This window comes from Rhinolophus sinicus, chromosome 3 (genome assembly GCF_057876585.1).
Source record: "Rhinolophus sinicus isolate RSI-liver-muscle chromosome 3, RSI-T2T, whole genome shotgun sequence".
Taxonomy (NCBI): Eukaryota; Metazoa; Chordata; class Mammalia; order Chiroptera; family Rhinolophidae; genus Rhinolophus; species Rhinolophus sinicus.
The window spans coordinates 116,071,952-116,094,094 of NC_142503.1; the positions used below are offsets into that span (position 1 = coordinate 116,071,952).

Genomic DNA, 22,143 nt, shown 5'->3' on the forward strand with positions numbered 1-22,143 from the left:
TGTCCATCATCAGAAGAAAGTACAGAAGTCCATATGACCTAAGGAAATCTGAAGGGTTCTTTGAAGATTGTGGTAGAAGAGGGGTGGTAAGAGCCATTTTCATAGCAGAATATGCTGGGGTGATAGGCTAGAGTTCTGTTTTCAGAATTACAAAAGGCCATATAGCACTTCTGAACCTGTTTTTAGTAGCTATCAGTGACCAATATAGGAAGAAAAAAAACATATGCTATTATTGATGGAATACACTATTTAAATCAGATTATAATAAATTTATATATATATATATATATATATATATATATATATATATATATATATATTACAGGGAAAGGAACCAATATTTTATCACATGAAAGTCCTTACTTTGAATCTTCTATAAGGGCTGATCCTTCCTTTTTGAACAGGAGAGAAGAGAAAAAGAAGAAAAATGTATTTTGTTTATTAACTTGTGAAAATCTGTGACTAAATGATAGCTCTGTCTTCCCTAATTATTCTCTTGTGGTGGAGTAAGGGCTGGTGAAGGAATCAAGTATTTGTCCATAAAGGAGTCACTATTTCATCTCATCACATACCTAACAATTCTATATAATCTAAACTAACACGGAGAAAGCTATTTTTCTATAACTATCAGCACTAACATTTAACAAGCATCTAGTCCATTCTAAGTAAATAATCATTACACTTTAACACTGGAAAGGGACCTTGAAAGCCACCTAGCGAGCTCTTTAAAGCAGATGATGACTAAAAATCAAGTCGAGGGGAGGGGACAATGTCAAAACCTGAGACTCCCCAGCTCCCTGCATCAATGGGGGAAAAAATGAAGCAGATACCGCCATAGAAAGAGCAATTTCACTTTTCTGAAGATGTGTATATTACACAGTGTCCTATAGATTCAAGTTCTTGATAAATAATCTCATGGCCATTAGACAATGGGAAAATATGGCAGAATATCTATGTTATATCAGGATACATGTTCATCAACACACAAAGTGCTAAGCATCAGTTACCACAAATGTAAGAGTATATTAAATTAGTTTTTCTAAAATAAAATGTGCTTGTATAAAATAATGTGATCACTGACGAAAGGTGAATGATTCTCATTAGCGTGCCCACTGACTATGGATCAAGTGAGGAGCTTGCAGGCTAGGCCGGAGACACAAAAGCCAACTGCATTTTCTAAATTAATCACATACGTGACTAGATGTGCCCTACTGAGTTGTACAAATAAATCATAAATACCTCCAAAAACTAAAGAGTGTGGCCTGCAGAGTCAAAGATTCAAAAATATTTTATGCAAATATAAGGATAGTAAAATAAATGTGCTGAAATAAAAAGTGGATAGGATGGATATGTAACTGAGTAATCAGGCTCTCCCCCTGTGACATTTTTTTTTTCCTCATCTGAAGGTGACCTTTTCAAAGGGATCTAAAAATTAACTCTACCATAACACTCTTAGTGACCAAATTGGGCAACAAGTAGGATATTCAACCTAAGGAATGTTGTCTCCTAGCAACCAGGAGAGTGAGAACTAGAGATATACAAAGGCATACTTGAAAAGTCTGCAACCCCATGAGTTCAAAGATCAAAGCCCTAAAATTTAAAGATCTATTCCTTTATTTAAAAATTTCCAAATGGGAAAATTTTTACTTTCCCCACTGTAAGACACCAATAATGAATCTCAGTACTTAGAAACCATGCTGCTGTGACTTAAGTATGTTATCGCCTACCTTGGAAAGCAAAAATATTTTTCCAGAACTAAATAAAACCAATCACTAAACATTTTTTACTATTAAATTTAGTGAGACTGAAAACCCAAAACACATGGGACTGAGTAATCAGGACTTTACTGTTGATTTAAATTCTACTTTATTAAAGGACAATAGAGATTCTAGTCGGCTGATGAAAGTTGGTTATTTGGAATTGCAAAGCAGCATCAGCTTAAGAAGGCTCCGCCATACAGTATATCCAGTGATTACATTTCATGAAAGAGACGGGGAACTGACACAGAGAGAAATGTACTGATTCTAATAGTTGCTAAACATAGGAATGAGGGTGAGAGAAATTTTGCAGCCTGTTTTTAATTTTAAGGGAATGCAATGACCTCAGACATTTTTGGCCTGCACTCACCCACCAAAACAAACACATCAGTCATCATTATTCCATCTCTTTTTAAGAATGACAATTACTTAAAGGAATGGATTATACAAAGGTTGCTGGACTAAAACAGAAAATGCTATGACTGTGTTTTGCTGTCTATATAACATTAAAGGTCCCAGTCTGGGCTTTTAAACTCAAAGACACCTTCACAAGTTCCAGTTATTATATTACTATGTTCATGAAATAAAAAATCTAACTCTCATAGGAAAATGTAGCTGAACTATCCATGTACTAGAAGGGAGAAAAAGAATGTTGATCTCCTAAATAATTCAAACTATGTCTATCCTCTGAGTGGGTTATTTATACAGTCTAGTCTATATGATTTATAAACTATCCTAATTTCCCCCGCCCATTAATTGCTGTTGTTTCTCTTGAAAAATAATGCTGTAAAATATTACTTAACCAAATACATTGTGCCCCACATTAAAATCTTCGCATGCTGAATCTCTATGCTCTTAAAAACAAACTGACCAGAAATTAATTTTTAGATGTCAAACATATATGTAGAAATGTAAACATTATAGTTAGCAAAATCTAATATTATCTCAGAGCAAATTTTAAACTGATCACCTTCTGTATTTTAGCCTTACACAACTGTTTTTTTCTCCCCTTCTATAACTTACCTTTACAATAATCCCAGAAACAGGTAATAACTTTTTAAGTAATCTCTTTTGTGGATTCTGTTGAGGTTTTGGGTAGATATTTACTGGTATTGCTTTAGTTTTAGATTTAGAATTATGTTTTTTAAATGCAAAATGTTTTTAAAAACAGATAACTTTTCAAAAGCATCCTCTCTTTCAGGAAAAAGGGCTTTTTAAAGGTTAGTTTCATTTTAGGAACAAAATTAATTACTTGATTTTATTCTTAGATATTTAAAGCAATGCATGATTTTATTCTATATACCACCTAGGTCTTCTCCCAGTAAATGGGCTTGAATAAGATGGGTACCCCAATGCCATGATACAGGTATTTAATTGCAGACTTGGCTAAAATAATCTATTAGAAGGTAGAAGGGGGCTAATGACACACTGAGTTGTGCTCTCCACTTCTGTACAGGGATTCTCTGTGTCTCTCCACATTTTTGTGCTCTTAGTCACTTCCACAGTTTCCTCTCGTTCTTCTGTTCTTCTATTAATAATTACCAGATAGTCCCACTGGTTTCACTTCAACATAAACCGCACTCCATACCTGTGATAACACATGGCGGTAGCTTGACAAAGGCTCACATTAGTCTTGCTTATCAGTGCAGCTTGTTTAAAATCCTGAAACAGTTTTATAAATTTTTGTTAATTTTACAGCATTATCTTTTGTGCTTTCTTAAAACTTCCTTCTAACTTTGGTTCTACCATGAATATACTCAACACAGCATTAAAATACACATCTTCTTAAAGCTTTATTTTTCTATCTTAGTATCACATCTAGTGAGAATGGATGAAGCGGAACAAACCTGAAACTGAAAACTCACTCAGAATGCTGTGCTAATGGTCTCCACTTTTCCTGTGTTTTTGCCCTACTATGTGCAATGAGGAGTCTCATTTACTTTCTCTTTATTGTTTTTCCCCAGTGCACACCACCAGAGACTTGCCCATCTAGATAGAAATGGAAATTCACTGATAGAGAACCTTTGGCATTATATGGCTACAGGGCAGACAGACACCCAGGCCCAGGAAAGGACTTAATGGGGCCTTTTGTGTGGATTAGCTAAGGCTGCTCCTACCTTTGGAATCCACATTTCTAGGAAGAAGTGTATCATGTTGCCCAGAAATTCTAGAAGCTCCTGAGATGGAGCAATGGAAACTCTTATCCGAAGATTTTAAGTTAAGAAAGTCAGCTAGGATGGACCTGAATGGCCCTGGGGAAGAGGTTGTTTAAGAGAATTAAAAGTGCTAAGTACCTATGCAAGAGATCATGACCTTGAACACTCTCCTCTATTAGGTCCCAGAGACACAGGGTCCGAAGATCATAAGCTTTTCAAAGCCCTACAACAATATTTGAGATCTGAAGCAAAATAAGAACATCACTAAAGTGAAATTAATAAAATATTTAAATAAACATTGACATATCAAAACATCATGTAAACTGCAATGATTTTGTTTTTTCCCAAAGGACTGCTTCAGCAGGAATTTCCATGGGCAGTTTTGGTTGTGATCGAGCTAAAAAGTAGAGAGTACTGTAACCTCCTCCTTGGGAGGGGCAAAAGGAAATCCCTCCACACTCCCTTCCCAGAGGCTGGGACACCTGCACTCTGAAGCCTTAAGGAGCGAGTGTCAGAGATCTGCCTTCCCCCAACTGGAGAGGAGCTAATCGTAGCGCCCCCTCCTTCTCCCCATCTCCCTCTGCCCTTCCTCTTTCCACAACCTTCCCTGGCTGTACCAGAGGGAGGAAGCTGGCTGTCTTGTGTGGGTAGAATGAGTTTTCTGCAAATATTGGGGTTGGCAAGGGAGCAGTAGGGTCACACCCAACCAGGATCCTATTGGGGGGGGAAGGTGGAGTCACAGAATAATCTGTGGATGTGGACAGGTAGATTTCTGAAGCATACTTTGATACTAAATGGAACTATTTAAAAGAAAATTTAAAAATCTATGTCTAATCAAATATAAACTAATCAAATATGCTACCAGATAAATCCCCTAAAAGGACTGTTTTGTTAAAATGGAGGCAAACTTACAAGTGTAAGTGAGATTTATTACAAACATTCCTATTAATTTTGGGAGTTATGAGGAGTGACCAAGAACTTAAAGGCTGAGAATACCAAGTTTAGTTTTGAAATCAGATAAAACTTATAAAAGTCAGCTTGACTCTATATACATAATCATTATTATGCTACATGGTCATTAGGCATTATTACCAGCAATAGACATTAATGATGACTATTAGAATGACTTAGAATAAAGCTAGTAGCAGTTTTTTTATGATTTTTCTCTTCTGCATTAACTTCTCCTCGAATATGAGGATCATAAATAACAAACCACACGGACAAAGCAAATTGCCTGAAGAGCTTATCTGTGAGGACCTTCACCCACACTGTCTTCCACTCTCTTTGTCAGAGGATAAGACTCTTGACCTCATTCCTTCCCATCTCCTTTGGAAACATGCTCCCTTGTATTCCTGCTGTTTTCTGTGTTTTTAATTTTTGTCTCACTGCTCCAACCTAACCTAAAGTGCCTTCGCTCAACCCTCCCTGCCTACAACTACACACGGCCCTGTCTACCTAGTTCCTGTCACGACCAATCTCCCCAAAAGCATAGTTGACACTCACTATCCCCATATCCCCAAATTCCATCAACTTCCTCTTATTTCGTGTCATATAATAAGGCCAATTTTATTTTGTAAATTGCATCTAAAGACATTTTTTACTTATTTACTTCTTATCAAAGTAACCCATGTACATAGTGTCTGGGGTCTAATAAAAACCCCGTTTTATTAGACTTAGAAGACTTAGGGAAGCCTGGATCAGGAAGGCTTGAAATACTTCAGCGATCCCCTGCTCCAACTCTCCTTAGCACTGAGTCCCACTCCCCAAAAGCAATTGTTTTGACATCTTAGTGTTATGACTTCTGCTCTTTACCTTCAAATTTCAAAATAACATGAGTATTGTGTCACGTTTAACTTCCCACTTAGGATAGAATTTAGCTCTTACACACACTTCCTATTCTCCCCCCATCCCTATACCTCTGACAATTCCTTGTTTTAGTCTCTGTTTTACTTCCCTGGATTGTAGGATCCTTGGCTACCCATTCATATTTAAGTTTGAGATATTATAATCCGGAATGGTGGTTTTAAGGGCCTGAAAATTTCTTCTCCACTATCTTTAACCTTGTGGGATTATATCTTTTTTATTCCTTTATTGTCTTCCTGGTAGGTTTTCAAGAGGACAGGAAGAGATAAACAGATGTTCTCAATCCAACAAGTTTAACCATTAACTTCCTAAACAGTGCCGCTCGACATGCTGCACTCTACTTCCTGATCCAGGCTTTCCTATGAAGATCATACAAGTCTCAATTAATTGATATGTTTTTAGCATTCATCCTACTTGACCTCTGTTAATCAATAATTCTTACTAAAAATTTTTCCCTGGGTAGGTGTTAAGACTGCTGTCTCCTGGTTCTTCATCTAGCCCTTTTATAATTCACTCGTATATTTCTTCATTGGTTCTTTCTCAGCCTGCATCATATTTTAATTTAATTTTTCAAATTAGCTTCTTACTTTACATAGAGAAAAAACATTTTTTCTTTTTTTTTTTTGCTTTTAAGCAGTGTTTGCAGGTAATATTTTTTCCAGCCTTTTACTCTTAGCTATCTTTATCAATATATTTAAATTGTGTTTCTTATAGCCAGACTATAATGGGGCATGTTTAAAAAATTCGGATCTGACATTCTCATTATTTTAATTGGTTTATTTTTACCATTTCTATTAAATGTAACTCCTAATATGATTGGACTTAGGTCTACCATCTTATTATTTGTTTTCTGCTTCTTTCCTCTGTTTTCTGTTTCTTTGTTTTTCCTTTCCAGACTTATTTTGGATTATTTCAATTTTTTTTAATATTCCATTTTAATTTATCTACTTTTTACGACTGAGGTCACATTTGAGCAGAAATCTGAAGTGAAAGGAGGGCATGAGCATACACAGATCAGTAGGAAGAGCGTTCTACGTGTACAGAATATCTTGTATGAGGATCCTTAGGTAGAAAGGGAGCCTCGCATTTCCAAGAAATAGCAAAAGACCAGAGTGGAGTGACAAGTCATTTCAGTGAGCAGCAGTCAGATCATGAAGGATCTTGGTTGGCCATAATCAAGAGTTCAGAGTTCATTCTAAGTGTGATAGGAAGCCATTGGATGGTTTTGAGCAGAGGAATAACTTGATCTGTTTTTAAGAGGTCTCTCTGGCTGCTATGTGGAGAACAGCATGTAGAGGGACAATAGCAGAAACAGGCCGATTGGGAAGCTATTGCAGTAGTCCAGGGCAAAAGATGGTTGAGGCTTGAGTTAGGAGGAGAATGGTGGTGGCAAAAATGAGAAATGACTGAATTCAAAATATGTTTTGACGGTAGAGCTGACTGACCTTGCTCATGAGTTAGATAGAGGGTGTAAGGAAAGAGAGGGGTCGAGGATGATTTCCACTAGGCCATGAGCTCCTCAAGGACTGGAAATCTGGCTTATTTTTCTCCATATCTTCCATACCAATGCCAATACCTTGCCTTGTCTGAAAGAACATAGGATTTGGAATCAGGTAAGACCTGAGTTCAAATCTTGCTCCAGTACTTCCTGGTTGAAAGACTTTATTTAACTTCTTTTGAATATCAGTTTCTCATCTATAAGTTAGAATTATAAATTGAAGCATTGTTGAGAACCTGGCATGTTGATATTACATATTAAATAAATATTTACCCAGTAGATAATATAGGCCCTGCATTTAATTCTTCGACAGTTGAGGTCTTTTGCTCTGAACCCCTATTTTTCACACATCTCCACCCCAATACCGTTGCCCAGACTTGCCTACTCCAAACAAAGAAGTTCTTTGGCTCCTCCTACCTTAGGAAATTCCAAATGGCATATCTCAAAACCAAAACCTAAAGTTCAACTCTTGGAATTACATTTCATGATGGTGTAAATCGCCTAGAATAAGGTTTCTCAGACACTTCCTTAATAATAAGTGATTCTGTTGGGCAGAATCTCAAAAGATGACTCCAGAAGTAGAAAAATAATATAAGCCATCTTTGGAGGTGAGAAAAATAGGAAATATTCCACTACATAATGTTCCCTTGTAGTTCCTCAGAAACAAAGAAGCAAAACTGCCATTATTTAACTGCAAATTTCAAATTGCTATTTATTTTTTTGCCTTGTATCTCTTAATCTTAATTCCAAAGTTAATTTAAATTTGATAATACAAATAAGATAAAAATGAGAATGATGAATTTTGCTTAATTATTCTATAAGGAAATACATTTTAACCACCTGTTTCTTTTTGATATATTGCAGATGCTATCTTCTATTGCAATTCTGAGTTCCTGTGCCCACTATTCTCAAAAGCCTATTTTGAACTGCTATTTTCTGCCCTATGCAAAACAAACTGATTTATTTTTATATATTTTCAATGGGGAATGAGGAAAACTGTGAATGAGAGCACCAAGTAGCAAAGTAAGCAATACATAAATCACTTTATTTGCCAAATAATTGTATTTTCTGTATACTCAAGATACTCCCTTAGAGGAGGTGATATTTCGTCAAATCAGAAACATTAGTTTTACATATTGGCTACTTACTGTGTTTCCCCGAAATAAGACCTAACCGGAAAGTAACCCTAGCATGATTTTTCAGGATGACATCCCCTGAACACAAGCCCTAGTGCATCTTTTGGAGCAAACATTAATATAAGATCTGGTCTTATTTTCGGGGAAACACAGTACCTACAATCAAAACAAAGTGAAAATACACTTTTTTTTGCAGAGTCCATTAGTCATTCAAAGTATTTAAATACAATTCTTGCTAAAGTTGAATTGTTGCTCAGTAATATTTTCATTTGATATTAAGAAAAACTTGTTCACTATTTTCAGAAGTGAACATTTAAAATCAAGTGGGTTCATTTTTACAAGTAAACAGGAAGGATTACCTCTAATGCAAAGCTGTACTGCTCTAGTTCTTTATAAATGAGTCCACGATTAATTAAGGTATTTAATGTCGCAGTTTCTCCAGCATCAAGAAGAAGCACAATTCCATAATCTGTTAATGCCTAAAAATAAGATAATTGCTTACAACCTAGATTCAACTCTGTGAAGTCTTACTACATTGGCCAAAGACAAATGTGTTTAAATACAAACTGGAACCTCACAATTAGTATTTAATTTGACTTACAATTTATAGCCAAAAATAATCATTTGCAAGATTTAAAGGTCCCCTTAACTAATTATTCTCAATACTGCTACTTTTTAATAAGTGGTGCCCACTGTGCTTGCACTTCACATGTTATTTGTGACTCATCTGAAGCATATTTCATGTCTATGGGTTGAAAGGGGGCCTACGACACCCTTCCCCCACTCAGCAATTTCACCAAATGACTGTTGACATTAAAGCAGAGCACTTGCTGCCTTTTGAAATTTACTTTCATTTTAGTATTTTATTGTTTTCCTCACTGGAACCTACGTTTTATGGAGGCAGAGCTTATCCATTTTGTTCATCTTTATAATGCCAGTAACTAGCACCATGCCTAGCACCATACTAGGCATTCAATCAATTTTTGTTGAGAGAATAAATCATGAATCAATGAAAATGAATCTCAACAAAACTAATAATCAGCTGTTGGACAATTACTTCAAAATATTTAGATAGGTATACTCGTGTCTTTTTAAGGTATTAGTCTCAGTTGAGAATAAATCAACCCAGAGGACGTTTCTCAGCTACTTGCATCTTTTTTGTTTACTCAGTGAATAAACAAATATTCTATTGGTCGTCTATTCTACACCAGTTACTAGGAGCATCCCAAATCTGAGTAAGAGCTGAATCTCTTAATTCATTTTTCTACTGAACATTTTGTCCAAAAGAGCCATATGGTTTCATCAGAAAAGGGCCAAATCATATGCCTACAGCACATGCTAACTGAAAATGCAAATAAATAGTATTTTACTATTTGCTCAGTTGTCCTCTAGTGTTTCATGATTAGGCACTCAAGTGTCTAAAAGAATTGTACAGTTAAAGATCCTATATGCACATTATGGCATAATTATAAACAAACACTGCAAGGGTTGTAAAAATAATTCATAATACTTATAAAAATAGAACTAAACTAAACTGTTAGCACTTTTCCTTTCATAGAATCACAGAATGTAAAACCTGTAACATGCCCTAGAGATCCACTGAGCAGCTGAGTATATGTGATACAAGAGGAAACAAAGGCTGATAAATGAGATTTCATGACGATTAATGAGCAGGATTTGTATCATGCCTCTGCTATTATTACGAGCGTTTCAGTCTTGGGAAAGTGAGTTAACACTAAGCCTCAGTTTCCTCATCTGCAAAATGGGGATATTAATAATATATCATATTGCTGTAAAAAGTCATCATTTTGATGATACCTTGGTAAAGCATTTACCTAAAGTAAGTGGTAATTGTTACTATTTTTATTAATGTAGGGTGGTGGAAACCAGAATTCACCTTTTCTTAGTTTTTATAAAACCATGTCTTGGCAGAATGTCTAAGTACATTTTCTGCAGTAAGATACTTGGGTTTTCTCACTGCAGTGATGGCAGGAATGCTGAGAAACAGGTGGAGGTAAACAAAAAGGGAGGAGATGACACTGTTAAAGGATATCCGGTCCATAAGCTGGAGGTCAGATGTTTTTACAAAGCCACCTAAAGACTGTTAACCAGAAGCAAACAAACCTGTGAACACCAGTGCGGGTCTCTATTCCCTGTGTGACTTGGATGTATTTCTAACCTCTCCCTACTTCCCTTTCCTCATCCGTAAAATGAGTGATTGGATGAAATGGGTTGGGTACCTGGCAGCTCTAAAATAGCCAATATGATTTATTCTAGTTAGGTCTCTCTTTAGGTAGTTTTACATCTTCCTTATTTATAGAGCACTGGGCTGTTACCTATCAGAGATAACAAAATGGGCATTCCCTGCCTCCACCCAGCCCATTCTTTGGGGCTTCATAGTTACCCAGGAAAGGCAGGAGTGCAGGTCTGGAGGGAGTCATCAAAGACACCTGCTGTGCAGGTTACTCTGATAAATGGTCCTTTAATTAGCTCCTAGAATCTTAACAACTCCTTTGTTAAAAATTAGTTATTCATTTGTCAACATTTCCTGGGGAAACCTGATTGTCTGGTTACCAGGAATTCTACATCCTTTTAGGCAGAAACAATGTTTCTCAAGTTCTTCCTTTCCATAGCAAATAAATTTCTAAATCTCTAAATGTTTTAAATAGATTTAACTGTTAACTGTCCACATTTCAAGCAGATTGGGGGGCGTGACCACACAAAGCAGCGGGAATGTGGTGTGTGTGTGTGTGTGTGTGTGTGTGTGTGTGTGTGTATTTCCACAGGAATTACTTTTCAAAATTACAACAAATAATAAGAAAACACTTTACACATGCTTTAAATGTATTTACAAATGCTTTAACATTTTGCTTACTGAAATGGTCATCTTACCATTCGAAGTTCACTAATCTTGGTGTAACATAACGCTCTGTTATAAAATGCTATATAATTGTTTTTGTACATGTTGATAGCTTTAGTTAAATCTGCAATTGCTAGCTTGTAAGTCTAAAAGGAAAACAATAATAATAATTAGGTGAAAAGGGTTAATCATAATGGACTGCAATTTAATTGTAAAATAAATTCTTGATTCTATCAGAGTTTTTGGAACACGCTGTATAGCATCTGTGATATTAAGACGATCAAGCTAATCTTTCATAGAGTTAATTAAGAAGATATCTTGGTAGGAATTATTATTATAGTTTCTGCTACTTGCAAATAAAATTAAATATATAAAGAACTTTAATTTAGATGATTATCTTATTGCCAATGTTGCTATACAACAAGGAGAAGATTAGACTTCTTATTGATAAAAGAGAAGCAAACCATATTCCTCCAGCAAATAGTCACAGCTTGCTTCCTTCTTTCACTCATACTGTCATAATCGTCATGTTTTCTACCCATGTTCTCTTCTGCTTCCTCTTTGATGCTTCTCTGATACCTTAGATCACCCATTTCTATAGATAGTAATTTTCAGGGAATTAACACATAATACAAGGTCTTACCTTTGCTTTAAGGTATTATTTGCAAAATATTTCATATGAAATAGCTACAAAGAAAGGTCAGAAAAGAACAATAGAGAGCAACAAAGTATTCCATGAAGTATCAGATACCAGTTCTATACACGCCCTTTTGACTCTAATTTCCGTTTAGGAATCAATCATAAGCTCAAGCAATGATTTTGTTTTCAGTGTGTACAACTGTATTATTTATAATGGTGAAAAAAAATTAAAACAACTCAAACTTCCAACAATCAAGTGGTAAAAAATTAACTATGGTGGAATATTATTCAGTCATTGAAAAAAAATGGTATCTTCAAAGGTTAAGTATGAGAAGCAGGGCACAACACAAATTATGTAAATAGTGTAATCCCAATTTTAGAAAATAAATATCATATATTATTAGGGGGAAAAAAAGACACGGCAAGTACAACAAAATGCTCTCAAGAATTTTCATTTGATGATGGGATAATAGGTGAATTTAGTCTTCTTCTTTATTCCCATTCTGAATTTTCCAAATTCTTTACAGTGAATATATACTACTTTCTTAATAAAAATAAAAAATAAGTACTATTTAAACTCATAGACACAAGACAGTAGTTTAGTGGTTACCAGAGGGTAAGGGGGGAGGGGGTAGTAGATGAGGGTAAAGGGGGTCAAATATATGGTGATGGAAGGCGAACTGACTGAAAGAGAACACTCAATGTGATATATAGATGATGTATTATAGAATTGTACACTTGAAACCTATGTAATTTTACTAACCATTGTCACCCCAATCAATTTTAAATTAGAAAAAGAAAATAATTAAAATAAATAAAATGCAAATTTCAAAATAAATATCAGTAAAGACAGGAAGTCACCCTACCTTGTTGGAGTATTTCAGAATGCCTCTGTAGAGATAAGCTCGCACACTCTGAGGATAAATTTTGATGGCCTCATTACAATTCAAGATTGCTTTGGAGTATCTGCCTTTCATAGCATAGAAGTTTACTCGGCTTAAATATGCCTTTTCAGAGAAAGAGAGGAGGAAAGTAGGAATGGATATTTTAATAAAAGCTTCAATTCTACCAAAATATATGGTAGTTTGGACAAATCTATGCCACCAAAAGGTGGTAAAATATGTAGCCTTTTTCCCACTGTTTTGTTAGAAAAAAATTCGTACAGAATAATTGAAAGAATAGTACAATGAACATCCATATGCCTATACCTGGATTCAATAATTATTAACATTTTGTAATACTTATTGTATCTACTTTTTCTAGAGCTATTTAAAAATAAGTTGTAGACATCATAACAATTCACCCAAGTCTTCCAGAATGCATCATCTGTGAAGAAGACATTCTCTTGTGTAATCACACTATCATAATATATCTAAGAAAATTAATAGTATTTCCCTAAAATCATCTAATATTTAGTCCATATTCAAAATTCATAGACTTGTAAAATCGGGATCTAATCAAACTTTACCTATTGAATTTTGTATTGTCTCTATAGTCTTTTAAAAGGCATGAATAAATGTGATAACAAAACAAGAAGTAAATAAAATTAATAAAAGTATATGAAATTATAATTATTAATAGGTACATCAAAATAGTAACAATATTAATATGCATCACAATTCACAAAACGTTTTTACATATATAATATTTCTGTTGGAAATAATATTTTTAGTTCAAGGGGAAATACAGATATAAGCATTATCAAAACATAATTAGCTGAAAAGTAGATATATAAATAACCGATTATTGCTAACTAATAACAATGACATATAAATGATTTAACAGTTTTAGCAAATCTAGCATACTCTCTAACTCACTGAAATTGTTCATTTAAATACCTCATAATATTTTGGATCCAGGGTTATTGCATGGTTAAAATCCAGGATCGAGCTCTCCTTTTGGAGTTTTACTTTACAAAGCCCACGTTGATAAAAGCCTCCTGCAAAATTAGGATTTGCTTTCACAGCTTTTGTAAAAGAATCAAAAGCCTAGAAGAGTATATTGTTAAAAAACAAATCATTTCGTGAGAATACTATATTAATTTAAAATATTAATAAATTACTATATATAACTATTATTGAAAGTTTTCACTCTTTTGTAGTCATTTTAAACACATTTTTCCCAGTGAACCTTGTAGAACAAATAAAATATTTATGAACAAGTCAGGCTTAATATTATAATTTACAAGTCCTCTTACTTCCAGATTAATGTCTACATAATTCTTGTTACATGACAGTATTTTTGCGGTGTAATTGTAATGGTTATTCTTCATATTGTGTAGTCCAAAGAAATCATAACCAGTACATTTGTTTTCCATGAGGGCCCAAGAACCACAGCAGATACATAATTATCTGCTCTGAAATTTCAGAACAACAGAACTCCAAAATTTTTCCCAACTTTGTAAAGCAAAGCTCGGTTTGCTCGGGTTGTCAAAAGGCCTAAAAACATGGCAAAGATTTGTACTTAATCTTATATTTATTGGACTGTTAATGGAACAACTAATCAAGTGCAACTCTTTCTCAAGGTTACAGAGATGCAAGTTTCAGACACTGTCCATTGCTATGACTACAAGGACTGGAATGGTGTGTTGTGCGTGTGGAGACAGATAGAGCTGTGGAATATCCAACAATAGCCATTGGAAAATATCAACTATTTTACATATTTATCATATCATTGACAATTTTGAAATGGCCTTGTGTGTCAAATAGCCAAATACTGTATAAATATATAAAAAATTGAATCAACTGGTTTTCAAAGAATCTGGCCACCTCAATAACCATTTTCAATCTGATTTTAATTGTTCAGCTGTCAATAAGAGAAATCAGTGCCCTAATCATTCTCCATTTATTCTCCATTACATTGAAGTACTCAATTTAAAGTATTACAATTTAATAAATTCATATTAATGTGATGAAATTATTTTGCTAAAATAATTTCTTGCAGTTAGATTTATTGTTTTGGTGGGAAACACACATTACTCTTTAGAATATTGTTGACAAATAAGTCTCAAATAAAATGTGTTGAAAACTAAAACAAAGTAGTAGATATTGCAGGGCACATACTCACTGTAGTAAGCCAACCTTTATAAGGACCTTTGAGCTAGTCACTCACTATATAGGTAACCTTCCAAAATAGAACTGAGGGCAAGCAATTTCTAAAATCACAAATAACTTATGTTCCTAAAAACAGAAAATACCATTTGTAAGTTGCCTTCTTCCATGTAACAAAGACCCAAGTTATACAGACAGTCTACTGAAGCCTCTATGGCATTTGGTCCTTTATGGGAATGAGAAAAGACTTCCAAAGCCTTTTTCAACATTATCACAGCTTCCTATAATGATTTAAAAAAAGAGAGAGAGAGAGAGAGAGCATGAGAGGGGTGAGAATGTTTCTTTCTAATATTTACTGAGCATGAAAGCCTTAAACATTAAAAGGAATCCTGAGCACCAGCCCTACTCTCATTTCCCATGGGGACACACAGGCCTGGCAAAGGCACAGATGTTGTGGCACTCGGCGAGAAGAGGACCTAGGCTGGGCTTCTGATGGCAGCAGGTCCCACCCAAATGTCTATCTTAATGCAAGGACTTAGGTAGGCTTACACCCGTGGACTTCTGGAACTAAATGTTAAAGGTTTTTTTCTTATAGTCTTAAATCAGACGTAAGTTTATAGACTAGTTTATCACCAATTTCCTAGTAATTTTCCTGAAGGGAATACAGGACAGCTATTAGGTAGTAAAAAATCTCCAGTGAAAATATTTGATTGGGTTTTAATCAACCTGTGTTTTTTCCTGCTGTGCTCTTAACAAGGTCCCATGGACACCAGAAAATAAACTCACATCAAAAATCACCCTCTTAAACTATTGAGTCAAATAGTTGAATAATAATGAAAACAAAACTTCAATTTTCCAGATAGAACTGCCTTTTTGTAATTAGCTAATTGATGAATATATCTATATAGAAACACAAATATTTTTGACTCTTTAGCCCATTTTCTTAATTACATTAAATTGCTAAAGAAACAATGAGATTTATAATTACTTGGATATGCTGTGTCCTGTGGCCTTAGCATTTACTCCCCATGTTACAGCCTCAACATCCATCCTTCCATCCCCATTCTCAGCACGAGACCTTGCCATAGAAAATATCATCACTTCAATTGCCCTCCTTTTAACTTCTTGTGTATCTGTATCTTCCTCCATTTCCTTTTTTCCCTCCTGTTTTTGAATGCATTCCTTTCTGCTCCTTTTCAGAGCTAACCCTTCAAGCTGTGTACTTGACCCCAGCTCCTCCTGTCCCACCTGAGCACAACCTTTCCTTCCTCTTCTAGTTCTCTGCACCTTAGCTGACTCTGAGTTCATCAAGTCTTTCATCCCATTTAAATTTAAATGAACACATCTTCACTTCCTCTTGCTTCCTCCTCTAGCTGATGTCCACCTCTCTTTCACTATGCAGGTAGCTCTGGGGACTTGCAGGTATGTGCCCTTACATTCGGAAAACAGTACTGGGGGCGCTGTGTAGAAAAATGCTTGGAAAAGTGTAACACTGTTGCTATAATTCAAGCAAAATAAAAATATGTTCTGGACTAGGATAATGACCACAGAAATAGAGAAAGAAAGTGGATTCGAGAGATACTTAGAAAATAGAACCAAAGGAACATCACTATGGATTGGGTAGAAAAGGACAACCAAGGGGGACCCCAGTTTTCTAGTAGAGCAAACAGGACATGGGGTGGAGATTAAAGAATATGTAAGACCATTACTAAAAGGAAAGAAATATCATAAAGGTATTGATTCTCCCTAAAATCAACTAGAGATTCAATAAAATTCAATCAAAATTCCAATAGGGTTTTTAATGGATCCTGACAAGCTGAATTGAAAAATACATAGAGAGGAGTAAAGCCCAAGAATAACCAGGAATTTCTTGAAGAATATGGTGTGAATACTTGTTCTACTAGATATTAAGAATTTCAACAAAGCTATAGTAATTAAGACATTGCACTGTTGGGCCAGGGATAGAAAAATTGACCAAAGGCACAGAAGAGGCCCCAAATCACATCTACACATACATGAAAACTTGTAATCTGATAGATACAGCATTTCAGATCTTTAGGTTAAGGAGAACATTTCAATAAATGATACTGGAACATTTGAATATCCATATGGGAAAAATTGAAATTTTATCACTATCTCAAACTGAAAAAATATTAATTTAAGGTAGAATTTCCAATTTAAGATCTTAAATGGAAAAAAGTAAAACTTTTAAATTTTTAGAAGAAAATATGGGAAAATATCTTTATGATCTTGGAGTGGGGAAGAACTTCTTAAACAAAATTTTTTTTAAGCCATGCCAATAAAACAAAAAGTAATTATATTTGACCACATGAAAATTAAGAGCCTGTGTTCACCAAAAGACACCATTAGAGAGAAGGAAAAGATAGCCACAAATTGCAAGAAGATATGTGTGATGCATATAACCAACCATTAATATACAGAATTTAGTGTGCAAAGGCCTAAAATTGATAAGAAAAAGAGAAACAAACAAAAATATGTGTATAGGAAATTGATAGAACAGGAAATATGAGTGGCTAATAAACATATAAAAAGATGCTCGACCTGTGCTCAAACTAAGAAATATGAGTTAAGACCACAATGAAACAGCAGTGCTTATCCACCAAATTGACAAAAATAAAGTCTGACAACACCAATTATTATACAGAATGCAGAAAAGGAACACTCATACACTGCAGGTGGGAGAATAAACTGGTACAACCCAATGGAACAATGTGTCACTTTCTTGAAAGTTAAACATTCACATTCTCTACATACCAACAATTCCACTCCTAGGACCTTCTGGAAAATGCTGGAAAACTACTCCATGTGTTAACAGAAGACAGGAAAAAGAATATGTATAGCAGCCCTACTCTTAAGAGGGAAAAAAAATGAAAAGGAAAAAACCCAACTATTAATTAACAGAAGATTCAATTTAAAAATGGTATAATTTAATTTTGTAAAAAAAAAAAAATCTAAGCATTCTAAGCAAAATATAAAAATTGCGTTAATAGATTTAGTAAACATTACTTAAGACTTTGCACCTTGTATCTCTTGGCCTTCATCTGAGCTTTTGCTAATAGAGTATACATGGTGATATCAGGCTTATTCAAGGTGATTCGATTCAAGACCTGAATGGCCTTGTCATGGTTTTCACAAAATGAATAAATGAGTGCTTGCTGTATAGGACTCAATTCAATGACACCTAAAAGGAAAGGAAAGTTTATCAATATCTTTGTCAACTGTCTAGGATTTAGAATTATATGTAATCATTCTAAAGAAGTCAGGCAATTCAATGATCTGTTTTAATATAAATTAACAAATCAATATGATGTTAAAATCTATTAACAAACAAAAGACATTTCGATTATAAACAAAAATAAAAGTGGAAGCCTGGTATTTCCTATGAAAATCTCACAAAATTTATAATGTTATGAACCATTTTACTAACTGATTATGTACAAGTGAAACTGAAGTTTTAAGATTTCAGAATCTAACTTTGACTTTCAAGTGAACCCTCCAAGCTTTCTGTACGTAGCTATTGCAAACAGTTTAAAAGTTTTAAAGAGGAGTTTCTTTTTAAATTAAGATGATTATAATTTTGCACTAATTAGATTTACCTTTGTTCATTTCTGCTACTTGATAAATAGTGAACTTTGCAAGAGCATAACATTTCATCATAAGAAGATACTGTCCTCTGGAAGAAATAATACCTTTTCAATTCTAAGCAGTTATGAATAATTTTTCTACAGTAAAGTTTCTTATAAACAATTAGTTAAAATTTTACAATTACAATACATTTATTTATACTTACATATCTATGATGAAAACAATGTCAAAATTATAAACATTTTATGCAGTCTAAGTGGACCAATTAACTTGGGGATGTGATAAGAAAACAACTTAGGAAATGTGAAGCTGAAAGAAAAATACTCAAAGCTTTTTGCAGTTACCTGTATTTAAAGTGTGATACTCTGATGCTGAAAAATTACAAAAGATTAACACAGTTTATCAAGGGACAAAAAAGTGGGGAAGTATTTACATAAATTGCTAAAACATGGTTCAAAAGTTTAAAAACAAAGCAAGCCTTTATCAGAAAGCATTGTTCTAGTCCATTTTCCCATCTGTAAGCCCATTTCCTATGTTAGAGACTCTAACACATTTTTGGTGATAACTCATAACTTGTAATGGGTTTCTTTATAGCCAGCTCTACTGCATTTGAAATACAATTCAGTGTGTCACTTTTTTTTTTCCACTGAATTAACTGAGATTTACTTTTGGTACCTCTGTGGACACAATCAAACTGTTCAAAATATGTTACCTTAATTTCATGAGCTATGTGACAACCACATAACCAGTAATCTACAGAGGCCTCAAAGAATTTAAACACTAAACAGTTGTGTTTTGATATAAGGAGACAGCAAAGAGAAAGATCGGGTTATCTTATATTACAAATTATCTTGAAGCTTAACAAAAACAATAACTGTATCCAACTTGCTAGTTGGGTGATGGCCATTGTTGAAAGCTTAAATGTAAAAGAAGGAGTCTGGAAAGATAGAGAGAGAACTAAAGATTCCAATAGCTAGTGCAGTTGCTCAGCTATCCCAAGGAGAATTTTATTTCTATGTCCATACCTTATTATATATAATTGGATTCCATCTGGCTGAAGGTGGATAGCACAAGATAACTCTCTTACTGCCCTTTTCAAATTATGCAACTGTTGAGTGATAAACAGAAACTTAGCTCATAACAACAATGATTGCTTCCTATCTGATGTGTATCCTTCCTGTCCTTTGATACAGAAATTTTGCAAAAACGTCTCCTAAGAGACATTTTTCTTAAGAATCACATAGCAAATGGGATGCAAATTTTTTTTTAAGTTTATGATGTATTTAAAGTATTATGGTTTTTAAAAACCATTTATCTTTAATTTCAAAGAATTTTTAACATAACCACACAATTTACATAAATATCATACATTCTACTTTGTTTTCGTTTTTTGTTTAGCTTTTCAGGTTTTTTTCCTTCAACCATAACACCTTTTCACCAAACTTTACTCATATTAATAAATTAGTATGCAAAGGAGAGTAAAATTAAAAAGTCAATTCCACTTAAAAATAAGAGAGAAAAAAGCAGGCACTTTAATCACCAAATAATCGAATAAAACAAAATACAAGAATGATGAAAAAGATGTCTGCTTAAAATCAATATATAATGAAAAGTAAACATTGATTCTTTCCTTAATACTGGTCATAGGAGCATAACCTGGATTTGTACAAATTTGGGGACAAAAGCCATTGGGAATATTACAAAAGGAGGACAACATATACCCTGGCAAAATGAACCTGAGACAGCCAATGACTTCTCTCACTGTGCTGACATGGTGATGCAAAGAGGAGAATGCACAAAACTAATCTGTGCATGGAAGCTGGTAGTACTTGTTGAAATGGTACAAACTATTAGGAAGAGATAGTGGGTGGAGTCAAAAGAGGGAACCTAAAAGGAGAGAGTTTGAGGTGCATTTTTAAAATATTGAGAATTTCTGTGGAACTTCTGGCCAACTGCTTCTCGAGTTGACCCTGCTTAGGTTGGTGTAGTTATTAAATCATCTAGTCACATGTCTGCATGAGTCCACCTGTCCCAACTGTGTTTATGCACTGAGGGAACCCTCTCTGGGAAGATGGAGACTTGCTCTCTTATCTTTGTAAGCTCTTCTGGGGTTGGACTTCTCCAGGCAGCCTTAGACTACATTCACCCTGGAGATGGAACCCTCACAGTAGCCATAAGCATTATTCTATATACATAACACAGGATATGATTTGTAATTGTTTTATTTACTTGGGATCATAATGTATACTTTACACTCTTTTTTGAATCGTGCTTTTCTTATTTAACAGTATCTCAAGGAAATACGCTCCCAGTCAGCTGATATAGTTCTAATTATTGTTTTTACTGACTATATAACATTCTATGGTGTGAATACAACATAATTTATTCAACTATTACTGTGTAGAAATTTTTGCCTCCTCAGAAAATGAGGTTTTGAATATATGTGTTTGCACCCTGGTATTATGCTGGTGCACCCAAAAGAAATTCCAACTTCCCCCAGAAGCCCTCAGATCCAACAGCATGGAGTTAAGCAAAAAGACCACACACTACAATATGCCCATTTCTTCCCCAACAGGAGTCAAGAGCAAACCTTCCCTGAGGACAATACTAAACCTGACCTGGGTCTTCTACCTCCATCATCAGGAAGGTAGGGGCTTTAAACAAGACTCCAGTCACATTGGGTCCTGAGATGTAGACAGTGAAGAACACAGCCTCTCAGTGGACACACAGTGTGAGCAAGAGAAAAAACTTGCTTTTAATATTGTGATTTTTGAAGTGGGGTTTTTTTTATGGTTTTTTGTTGTTGTTGTTGTTCATTTGCATTTTGCAGGGGAGGTTGTTTTATTTGTGTGTGTGTGTGTGTGTGTGTGTGTGTGTGTGTGTTTCCACACCATAACCTAGCCTTCCTGACTGAAACCAGTGTGACTAGAGGACTTCTAGGAGATCAGGGCAGAAAGGTAACGAGGAGCTAGTTCACGTGGGCTCTCGTAGGCCTTTGGCTTTTACAGGATTTGGCTTTTATTCTGAGTGCAAAGCGAAGCTATTGAAATTATTTGGGCAAAGAAGTGAAATAATCTGAAATGTTTTAATAGGATCAGTATGATTGTTGTGTTGAAAATCCATCAAAAAGAGGTAAAGAACAGAAGCAAGAAGACCAGGAGACTACTGCAATAAACCTGATGAGAAATGACAGTGTCTTGGGCAGGGAGGTTAGTGGCAGAGAAGTGGAAAGGGGTCTCTGTTTTGAAAGGCAGAGACCACAGTTAACAGTGTTTATCTCTGCAAAGTCAGATTTGGTTGGAGTCAAAGAAGACTTTTACAGTTTATTGTATAGTTCAAATTTGTTACACTAAGGATTTTTAAATTTACATTTTTAATTACATTTTTAAATTTAAATAACTGGAAATTTAAACAAAATTTAAAGGAAAGTATGAATGAATAGGACCCCATTCTATGTATGAATTCCATTCTATAAACCCACCCACTCACTAATACACACATGCACACAAGCACACACACATAAACACACAACTGACAGACTAAAATGTTAATAGCAGTTATCTCTAGAGAATGAAATT

At 34.7% G+C, this 22,143-nt stretch overlaps 1 protein-coding gene across 1 annotated transcript in view; it reads right to left on the reverse strand.

Annotated features, from left to right (window-relative positions):
- The window catches only part of LOC109438469 (tetratricopeptide repeat protein 6-like), a 32,597-nt gene extending 13,853 nt beyond the window's left edge, over nucleotides 1-18,744 (reverse strand). The window contains exons 1-8 of the mRNA XM_019718379.3: nucleotides 18,577-18,744; nucleotides 18,001-18,161; nucleotides 15,106-15,240; nucleotides 13,748-13,897; nucleotides 12,776-12,916; nucleotides 11,303-11,416; nucleotides 8,770-8,889; nucleotides 3,346-3,419 (exon numbers count right to left, since the gene is read on the reverse strand). Of these exons, the coding sequence (XP_019573938.3) occupies nucleotides 3,346-3,419; nucleotides 8,770-8,889; nucleotides 11,303-11,416; nucleotides 12,776-12,916; nucleotides 13,748-13,897; nucleotides 15,106-15,240; nucleotides 18,001-18,161; nucleotides 18,577-18,637 (956 nt within the window). The 5' untranslated portion in view covers nucleotides 18,638-18,744. The remainder of the gene's footprint in view (nucleotides 1-3,345; nucleotides 3,420-8,769; nucleotides 8,890-11,302; nucleotides 11,417-12,775; nucleotides 12,917-13,747; nucleotides 13,898-15,105; nucleotides 15,241-18,000; nucleotides 18,162-18,576) is intronic.
- Nucleotides 18,745-22,143: the final 3,399 nt, after the last annotated feature.